Source organism: Durio zibethinus, chromosome 3, assembly GCF_047325235.1.
Source record: "Durio zibethinus cultivar Kanyao isolate XHJ-2024 chromosome 3, ASM4732523v1, whole genome shotgun sequence".
Classification (NCBI taxonomy): domain Eukaryota; kingdom Viridiplantae; phylum Streptophyta; class Magnoliopsida; order Malvales; family Malvaceae; genus Durio; species Durio zibethinus.
The window spans coordinates 3106768-3117810 of NC_143164.1; the positions used below are offsets into that span (position 1 = coordinate 3106768).

At 31.5% G+C, this 11043-nt stretch overlaps 1 protein-coding gene and 1 non-coding gene across 3 annotated transcripts; both read right to left on the bottom strand.

Annotated features, from left to right (window-relative positions):
- Positions 1-427: 427 nt before the first annotated feature.
- On the bottom strand, positions 428-5663 carry LOC111303543 (protein PSK SIMULATOR 2-like). 2 transcript variants are annotated; one of them, XM_022899930.2, is made up of 13 exons: positions 5323-5663; positions 4658-4977; positions 3875-4200; positions 3652-3744; positions 3469-3556; positions 3141-3234; positions 2553-2650; positions 2124-2187; positions 1911-2014; positions 1684-1800; positions 1443-1519; positions 1222-1266; positions 428-1094 (listed from the first exon to the last, which is right to left on the bottom strand). In XM_022899930.2, exons 2-13 carry the CDS (start codon positions 4913-4915, stop codon positions 605-607), a joined length of 1854 nt encoding a protein of 617 aa, XP_022755665.1. In that variant the 5' UTR covers positions 4916-4977; positions 5323-5663; the 3' UTR covers positions 428-604. The 2 variants fall into 2 exon arrangements, with proteins under 2 accessions (XP_022755665.1, XP_022755747.1); XM_022900012.2 differs by having other exon boundaries at positions 4658-4966; positions 5323-5503.
- Positions 5664-10432: 4769 nt separating this feature from the next.
- Positions 10433-10530, bottom strand: LOC149519523 (small nucleolar RNA Z161/Z228). Its single transcript, XR_016341239.1, has one exon. It is a non-coding gene; the product is annotated as a small nucleolar RNA Z161/Z228 (small nucleolar RNA).
- Positions 10531-11043: the final 513 nt, after the last annotated feature.

Here is an 11043-nt window from a genome sequence, read left to right on the forward strand (position 1 = left end):
ACAGATTCAATCGTACAGACATGCCGCATCAGATTGATGTTTGGTTTCAGGCATGCAAGATGGCACTGCAGTTGAAAGAAACATTTGAATTAGGACATGAGATAAAAGAGGTAATGACTTAGAACAAGAACCAGGTGCTTTCCGTATTGCCTTATGGTGCTGCTGGTAACAGATTAGAATATGGAAAATGTTTGTAGTAGGCCTAACCAATTAAAACTCGTTAAATAGTTCACTCTTTGATGTAATGTCTTGAAGCTTTCCTAATATCAAGCTATGGAAATAGGAGCAACTGTTAAAAAAGATTCCGGTACTCATTGGCGGAACCCTACTGCAGAGTTCAAGCATATATCAAGAAGCAATGTGCCAAAACTGCAGTTCTCCAGAGTATATATCAACAATGGGTCACCTCCCACCTATAGCCAAGAACTCACAAATAATTCGAACATCATTTCAATAAAATTACCACCATATCAAAGGACTTATGTACACGATAGAATAAATCTCATAGGAAAACATATACAATAGAATGAAAAGAACGAGATCTAGAGGCATGAAATGGATCTTAAAAGTTAGACAAAGGATAGGGTGAAATTTTGAATGTGACTCAAATTGTGAGATCTAAACCATCCATGACATCCAATATATTCGTTTGTGGATGCTTTAGACTCTTTCTTGCCCTAAAACTCCTATCAGGAGAGTTCCCGGCACTCCTTAATGCCCAAATCTTGATCCTTTCGTTTTTGCCTAAAGGAAGTTCCTGACTTTTGCTAATTCCTGGAATCAATCTCCTCGCAGTCACCTTGTTGAGTAAGTTTCTGTCTTCTTGAGAAAGTTCAATCCTGTGGGCTTTAGGCCCAACGTTGACGGATAGAAATCGCTGCATCTTAGAGTGAAAAACCAAACCCTTACAAGTAGGAGATCGAACTGGCCGAGGCTTGAAGCCATGATCTCTTTGTTTTATTAAACAGATCAAATGGTGAAGCCATGCCACTACTTCAAGGATGTATGCATCTGTCTTCTGTTTATCTGCATGATAAAGTGTCTGAAGGCGTGTGAGGGTGATATTTGTGGCTGCATTTCTTCCAAATTCGTTGCTGTCAGACAAGAATAAACACCAGGAAACCCCATTGTTATGAAGAAAAACCAAAATAACTCATTAACATTTAGATAGACTTGCATGCGACCATGTGCACAGAGATATAAAGAGCGGCCTTGACTAACCTAGCGTTTGCCCATTCTCCAACCCATCCAAAACCTTGATGTGCTCTGTTGCAAATTGCAGCGAAAGGAAATCAAAGAAACAAATCTTACTTAGTACTGACATCAAAGAGACCAAAAAAAAAACATTTTTTTTTGGTTTAGTTTCAGACAAAAAATTTAGGCAAGCGTAGACAAATAAATCAGCAAATGGGAAAAATAAAATCTAAACTAGTTTAACCTACTTGGTTGTGTTAGTGGCAACAGGAACAAGCCATCGTAGTGTCTTTTCCATCTCATCCTTGACCTGTGAGATTGAGAGCTGGAGAAAAAGCAAGAAATTAAGTGATCATGTTAATACAGCGAACAAGCACATAAAAACAAACAACCCTCAAGCTAAATGGAGCAGAAAAAGAAAAACAATGAATTATGAAATTGAAGTTTATTGAGTATGGATCACAACTCAAATATTGTAGAAAAAAATACCTCTTCGTTGGTGTCAATGGACTGTAATCGGGACCTTAAATCTTTCTTAACAGTAGGTGGCAATCCATGATACAATGTGTCCCTGATATTAGGTGGAAGTGAAGCTGGGCGAGCTGCCTATAACATATAAATTCAATTTAATCCAATTTGGCAGGCCTAGACTGCTAGGGGAAATGGGGTAAACATGCAAATGACAAACAGAGAAGAAGAAAAGGACATAGACTTACAATGTTGTCAATCTGATGAATTACATTAGCATAGTGTAATGAAAGTCCAGCAACACCTAGTTTTTTAGGATTTTCAGTAATCTCCTTTTTGACTGATGCTGAGTCTGCCGTGAGATGAAAATTATATTAATAAGACAAGGTAAAACATCAAAGAACACACATAATGTTCCCCACACTAATAATTTGATAGGAGTTGAATCTATATATGATTACCTCCAAAGGATTCAAATATTGCTTGATGCATGTAAGTGACAATCTCAACAAGCTTCTCCACGATCTGCAATGAAACAAAATTACAATCAAGAAAGGTTGCATAATTGTTGGCTCTGGCAACACGAACATTTATTGCATATGCAGAAGGCAAAACTGAATGATCTCAATCATTTTTTCCAGGAGCAAAATAGATTCCATAGTATTTCAGACAATTGCTTGTGTTGACGGTCATAAAAATCAACCATCACTAACATAACAAAAAAAGCAGTATAGCATGAGGTATATGAGGCAAAGAATACTCCTTTGAAATGCTAAAAGCTTCATGGAGACACGGACAACTAGATTGAAGTGAATATTTAAGGTTTCCACTGAGAACACCCCTGGGAGTATCAGTTCAGCAATTATAACAAGCAGCTTGTAGTTATATACCTCTCCCAAAGTTCTAGACCAAAGAGATTTCTTTGTCAGACTCCTTACAAGCTTTCTTTGTTGTTTTAGCTCATTTTGTAAAATCATGAGATTCTCTCCTACAATTCAAAAGAAGTAGCTGTTAATAGAATAGCTGCAGTCCAGGTTAGCAGCTTTCTAGCTAATATCAGAAATACAGTAATGATAATTAGGGAATGAACAACTAGAAGCTGTTACTAAGAAAAAATCAACCAGAATAAGTTTTGTCCAGATATAAACTGAGTGAATGCTGTAGAAATTAGTAACAGCATCTTGAAAGTGAGAAGTAGGAGGATCAGAGCAGATTACAGGCTTTAGTGCCTAGAATGGTTAATCAATGACAAATGCTATGTGAGATAAACCCTTAATACGAAAACAAGAACAATATTCGTTCTGAAGTTAGCATATTTAAAGCATTTCTGATTGGTAATTTTCATTTTTATGCAATGATACATCACCCAAAATTTATGACATATTTGCTATATGATCGACAAGGGATCAAATTTCTGCATAATCCATAGGCAAATAAAAGAAAACTCTGGAAAGAGAAAAGGTTCGTCCAAGCCTAACCTCTTTTAGGGAGATTTAAGGACTCCGCTTCTTCCAGCTTTCGCCTATAGTCTTGATCAAATCTGTCCAGTGCGTTCAATTCATGGTACAATTCCTACACATGTAAGATACGTTAGATTTTTTGAACTAGAACACTCAGAATAAAACCTTTTCAATACCAAAAACCAATATACAGCAATAAATCTTTCACATAGATGGACAACTCTTATGTTACGGCTCTAACAACATGCAATGCAGACAAGTCAAACGTGCGGGACAAAATTTCAAAAGCATCATACAAACTTCTGAAAAGCTTTAATTCAAACAAGATAATTAAACATTTTCTTACAGAGGTATGTTGAGCAAGAGTAGTTAGTTCTTGCATCATCATTTCTGCCTCAGCTCCAGCTTGTTTATGAAAATTGTCTGTATCTAGTCTGACAGATTGTGACAGTAGCAAGAGATATATTTCTCAATCAGTAAACATCAGCAATTTAAGCTGAAAGTAATGCTACCAAAAAATCTGCCTTACTTTGAAAAGTATCGACCAAGGTTGTGCCATTGTGGATCTTTACACAGATCACCGAACCTAATTACTTCACGCGAAAAAGTATCCAATTCATCCCTTGAAATGCCAAAGGATAAATGTTATAATAAGAGATTAAAGTGCAAGAACTAACACATCATCTCTGCATCCAGAACACTTTAAAGCACAGAGAAAAAAAAACAACTATTTTCTCTAACAATTAACCTACCTCTTGTCAGCCGCAGCAAGACTTAGCAACTCCCTCATGTTTGTAGAAACTAGCTTTTGTACTCCTTCTGAATGTAAGACATCGTTTTTTATGAATTTGATGTTTTCTTCTGAAAGTGACTGCAGCAGATTTGCTCCTTTAGCTATTGTATTAGCCACTTCGAATGCCAATATAGATATTCGATTCCCTCCAGAAACCAGGCCAGGAAGAAAGCCACTTCCGGCATTCAAATTTGACACGCTACTTCCAAGTGCATCTAGAACATCGACTGCCCTCTCTAGTCCTATAATGCCAGCTCTTCCTAGAAATGAGCTCCTGTGGGAAACCTACACAAGGAAAAATAAATAAACATGAAGCAAGAAATTGCAGGGTTAGATGTCTACAATCCAAAGGAATTCAACTACCCCTAAATAAACAGAAATCAAAGTTATAAACCGAACATTTTACTTCATACCATTATTCTTCGCAAAAACAGGCATTCTCATTGATAAAATTCCAATATGAAATGAAAGTTTAAGTTAGATGACAATCCAATAGGCCACCAAAAAGTTCAGTTGTAGCAGATAAGATCTTAAATGCTAGACATAATCAGGAATATTTATGTTCCATGCATAGACATGAATTTGGATTCTCTATCATCAACATTGTTTCTTCAGACCGTTCCATTTCACATCAACTGCTCCTCCAGTCAAAATTTAAATCAAGGCAATGCCACTTGATTTTGAGATCAAACTTCTATGTGCTCCAACCTTGAAGCTACAGGATGGTTAAAGCAAGCAATACCTTAGAAGCTGATGTCCTGGCGGATGTTGATGGCTTCAGTTCCCGGGAAAATTGCAACCCGAAGTCTCCAGAATCGTGCCTTTGCCGCTCTCTCTCGAGATCATCGTCATTGGCATTGGCATAGGAATGTGAATTGGAATTTCCTTTTTGCTTAGTAAAGCACTTTTTTGACTTGAGCTTCCCCGAAAATCCTGTAGTAGTCTTGTTTTCAAGCTTTATATTCCGCTCTTGTGTTCCACCAGAACAAACACCTCCCATTATTCTTCCAAGACTTAAATTTTATCTCAAACAATAACCCAATTTATATACCTAACAAAGAACTTAACCAAAAAAATGCAAAAAAACCCATCGTTAGCCCAGGCTCTGTTTGATAGGCAGTAAAATTTGTGGGGAAAAAAAAACTTTGCAATCAAATATTTTCCATATAAAAACCTGATAAAAACTAAAACCAATATTAGAATTATCTGCAAGTACTTAAACAGAAGAGCAAAGTTTTAATCTGTGCAATGAAACAATCGAATTCCTAGGTTTTTATTATACCAACCAAACGTAAAATCAATCCAAAAAATATAAAAGAAAAAAGACATATGAAAAAGAAACGTTTTCCAGTAAATGATTCTACTATCACAAGATGACATGGGACAAGCGCCAAACCAAGAACAAACCTGCTAAACAGAGTAGGCTGAATTCAGGGTACGAACTGCAGAAGATTGAAGAAAAACCAAAGAAAAGTTTGTGTAGTAATCAGAAGAAGAAAAGATGGACTGAGTCAGGGTAGTTGTTACAGTGCAGAGTAGGCTGAACAGAATATAATATGGCAATTAAAAATGTAACATTGACCAAAAAACAAGTACGATTGAAAAGACGCGTAATTGAGATTTAAGGCAAAGGGATGGAAATCTCGTGGTGTTTTTGAGAGATTTGTTTGACTGAGAATTGAATTTTTGGAAATGTACCAATTAAAGACGATGAGATATTTTTGACTATTCTTAACTCTTCCCTTCTGTGAACAGTCTTTAGTTTAGTATGAAACTGGTGATATGCGAAGCAAGAAGACAATGACATTCATGTCCCACCCGCCGTGTCTTGGTTTTGGTTTGTCTGGTTCGTCAAATTGTCTGATTTGCCCCTCTCTTCTTTTTTTTTTTTTAAATAAAATCCAAAACCGTTTACCTCGTTTTTTTTTTTTTTTTTTTTCTCTTTTTAAAATTTAAATGGCTTCTACTTTAATAGGTAACTCACAAGAATGAGATAATTTCAATTTGATTATTTAAATACAGTTTTAGCAAGCAAAATCAGATTAAAGGATAAAAACATGAGTTCATTTTTTTAATTAAATTTTATTTTTGTAGAAAGTATTTCGAGAATAATTTTTCAAATACTTGAAATTCATGTCAAATAATACGCTTTTAAAATCATTTAAAAAAATTAAATTCAAATAAAATTAAAATTTTTTATGGTATTATAAGATATAAAATAAAATTTTAGGCATAATTTTAATACGAATTTTTTGAAGTATTAGTTGAAAAATAAATCGAATTCAAAAATGGATAAATATGTTAATGCTTTTACTTTTATTTTATCCAAAAAATTTATTATTAATAAAATAATTGTAAAAAAAGAAATAGAAGGTTGAAAGCCTTATCCAAAAGTTTTATATGATGCACGAAACTAGAAATGTGTAAAATAAGGTATAAAACAGTCAATATAGAACTTAAAATGCAAAACTGGCCGACGCTTAGGGAGGGATTCATGGGATATCAATTTCGAAGTTTGTTGAGCCATCAATGTGACTTAAATTAAACTTCAAAAACATTTATATATTTCTTTTCTGTAATTTTCAAGCTTTGTTGTATTCAAATTAAATGTATCCAAAAACCGTTTGACTGTAACATATTTTCAACACGATAAGAAGATAGAAGAAAGGGCCATATGGCTGTTGTCACTTCAATCTTCAGCTCCATTACCGACCACCAAACAATGAGACTAATTAAGAGTGCAAAACTGGGAAAAAAAAAATCTTCCTATTTGGATTATTATATAATTTAAAATAAGATATAATAATATAATTTAAAATTTTAATAAAAATTATACATAATTTTAATAAAATATAAAATATATTTTATATTTTTATATCGATATAAATTATACACGTAATTTTTATATAAAATATAATATAAATATATAAATTATTAATAATTTATATAATATAAATATACAATTTACTAAATTTACCTTCAACAGTAACTTAACAAAAAATAATAGACATCTACCATGGCTTTTTTTCTTTTATTTATTTATATTAAAAAGGGTTGATTTAGTCCTATCCGACGTTGTCAAGTTTGTAACGCACACAAATAGTTTCTCCAATTTTGAATATTTTAGCATGCTGTTTAAAAAAAAAAAACATAAAAACTAAAAATTTATCAAAAAATAATTTGACAAAAATACATCAATCTAAATTTAAAAAAATTAAATAATAACATACAATTAATAGACTTAAGTATTTTTTTCTTCTTTGTTTGAGAGAGTTTTCTTTATTTAAAGGCGCTCAATTGACATGATTAAATTAAAAGAAAAAAATTATACTATTTCATGGATCCTACGTGAGAAAGAGATGGGAATAATTTTGAGCTTATAAGTAATAGGTTTTTCTTCACCTAAAAAATATATTTTTGATTAAAAACATTTATTCGACACAATAAACTATTTTATTTTTTATTATTTCATGTAAAATATTAAAATTGAGATTGATTCGAGTCAAAATGAATCTTACATAAAAAAAAGATATGGGATAATCTAAACTTATAGGGCATTAATTTTTCTTTATATTATAGACATATACTTTGGGCTTTTTTTTTTTTTTTGGGCTAAGATATTTTTGGGTTGAAAACATGAAATGCAGTACAAGGAGCATGTCGGTATATTCTGACTTTTTAAATGATAAAAAAAAAAAAAAGCAAACATTTTAAAATGAAAACAAAAATGAAAAGACCAAGCTAGTCAAATGGAATCGTTGGATCAAAGGGGCAGTGTTGTCATGTAAGGAAAAGTAATAAGACAAGAAAGGAATCTTTGCCATTTGGAAAAGCGAAGTTTGCAGTTGCATAAGTATGAAACTATAGAATTCTGTCCACGTGGGTCTTACCTATTGGTTTTTCCAGGCTCCCCCCCGGTTGCTGCCGTCACGCCTTACCACCACAAAAGGATATTCCACCCGATTTTTACACTTTAACTGAAATGGCTCCCAATTCACTTGTAGATTTGACTTTGGTTAACAATAAAATTTCTTCATTTTCCGGTGAAAATTTCAAGACTTAATCGGTTCCTTTCAACATAAATTTATATATTTTTTAATTAAAATTGTATTTTCATATAAAAATATCAAATATATCTTTGAACAAGTCCTTATATATGTGATATAAAAATAAATTTAGTAAATTAAGATTCAATTTTTAATATTTATAACTTTTTTAATTTTCAAATTATGATTTTTATAAAAAATAATACTAAAATATATTTTCACAAAATATACATTAATTGGCCATTCTTTTTTTTTTTCCTTTTAAATGGAATAAGGATTAAAAAAAAAAGCCAAGCAAACAAAAAAAAAATGATGTAGTGATGTCTTTGAGTTTGGGGCCTTTTCTCGTTGAAAATTATAAATGGAAAAGTCTTACTTTGCATCTAACACGTGGAGAGTTTACCTCCATTTTCGTTGGATTCTAAATTCTTTTATTTTTAGACATAATTAAAAAGAAAATAAAGTTAGGCGATTCAACGGTGAATGAAGTTTTGGTTGTTCTCTTAAGTCTAAACCAAGTGTTGGTCGATTCTTCCTTCATCCTCTGTTTTACTTGTTTGATCAACTAATTTCTAATTATTCAAAAAAAATAGTTAATTTCTTAGTATTATATGTTGACAATATTTCCGTAGTCTATTACATATTTCACATCATAATATATATTTCAATAATAGAAATTGGAATCATCAACTTATGTTGTCATTTTGGCAAAAGGGTTCAATAAGTCGAAATAAAAATTAAACAATAATTAAATATTTTATTATTTTATTGTAATTAATTAAGCATTTAAATATTTACTTTTAATTGAATTTTTATTAGACAAAAGTTAATTAATTATCAGTACCTATTTTCATTAAATTAAAATTTTAATTAGAGTGAAAATAGATATTTAAATATTTAATTTGATGAAAATAAAATTTTAAATATTAATTCTCAATAAAAATAAAAAACTAATTAATTATAATAAAATATTAAAAATTTAACTAATTATTAAAATTTTGTTTAAAAGCTTCTTTTGATCCCTTTGCTTTTTTTTTTTTTTAACATATGGTAATATATATATATATATATATATATATATGAAAAATAGTAAAAATTACTTGTAATTTGTTAAGAAAAAAAAATTAAGTGACCACAAAAAACACAAATGAGAGGAAAAACTAATTTTTTGGCCAATAGAGAAAAAAAAACTAAAATTAAGTACTCGATATTTTTTTTTGGGCTTTTTTTTTTACTATTTTAGTTTGGTTTTTGCTGTACTTTTTTCATTTTAAAATTCAATTTCAAACTAAACCAACTTTTGATAACATACAAAAAACCTTCATTCTATCATTAAAAAAAAAAAAAATCCATTGACTACGCAGTGGCGAAATTTGCAATCATTTATTGACGTAGTCTTTAGCTCTTAATTAGAAAAAAAATTTGAACATGAGTTCCCCAATTCTCTCTTAACCCTTCAGATATAAATTGGTATTAAATCTATGAATTTCAAAAAAAATAAAAGATAATGTATATAAATAAGTATTAAAACTATGAATTTCAAGTCGCTTGTAATTAGACATGAACCTATATATAAGATTAATATTTTCAATGATTATTAAATTATAATAAAATATTTAATGTGATAAATTTTAAAAATTTTAATGGTGTCTAAACTACAAATTTATTAATTAATACAACATTCAAATTTCATGTAACTAATTTTAATAATGGCATGAAAAAATAAATAACATTTCAAATATTACATTAATTAAAAATTTTATAAAAATTTTAAAATTCAAATAACATTTACCATAATTTAACTATCATTAGTGACATTAACTCCTATATATCGTGTATATATATATAGATCAAGGCTTGAAGAAATTGCTAAAATGCCACTCTGGCTTAAATTAAAAGATCAATAAAAAAAAGAAGAAGATTAAACTAAAAATTAAAAAGGCAAATGTTGTTGGGGATCATTTTAATTTCAAGATTTGGTTGAAAGAAAAATATTGGTCAGAGTTAGATTGTATTAAAATGAACAGGAAGGGACATGCAAAGGATACATCCTTGGTTTGAAACATGGATGGATGGATGGGAACTTGCTTCCCATTTGGATTTTGTTTCCAGGCAATGGCTACGGATTAAATCAGCTTGATTCGTAAAGAGCACCGGCTCCACCATTGCCTTTGTAAATCAAAATTTCCCAATTACCACTAACAATTTTTGTTTCCCATTGGCTTGGCCAAAGTTTTTGTAAGATTGACCAATTATCTCAAATTGTATCAGAGCAAGGCACTCAGACTGAAAAGGACTTTAAAATATAGAAATTTCAAAGATCAGCCGATCTCAATGTGAATGTGAAAAGCATCCTCATCATGCCAATAATGAAAAATAAGAAGAACCCAATAAAAATATTTTACTGTAAATTACGTCATTTCGTTTTTTTTTTTTTTATAGAAAAAAGAACACGCAAGGAAAGGAAAGGAAATCATCAGAAACATTGGATCAGTGCATCAGACAGACACTAGGAGGTGTCTCAGACGACCGTCGTGAGAAATTTTAATCCAATCTCATCATCTGATTTCTCTTTCACTTCCCGTATTACTCAAACTAATGGAAAACCAGAAAATCAGAACCATATTGGCACAAAAAGAAGAAGAACTAACAAAGAAAACAGTCGAAAACGAGATATTACAATTGGGTGATTTGTTCGCAGCCGTGTCGTGGAGGCTTCCGTATGCGTTAGACAGAAGGGTGGCAAGCGGACGGGATATTTAAAGGGCAAGATTAGGGCTTTCAATCGTTTTTCTTTTTGACGATTCTACCCCTATTGAGCCTAGGCCTCGGCCTGGTTACTGAGAAAAGACGTGTAGCACGGTTGACATAAGCCGACGTCGTTTTAACCTCTTGATTTTCGAACTAAATACTTAACTTCAACGGATTCACTGGTCACCAGTAGATAGCCGGCGAGAATTTCGGAAGCCCATCGCCGGCTTAAAGCATAAACCAATTAGAAAGCTCCAGAATTTATCTTCTTTGAAAGTCACGGAGCTAGGCATGTCTTTAGATGGCTTCCCTCCTTTTATTTCAGCTCAGC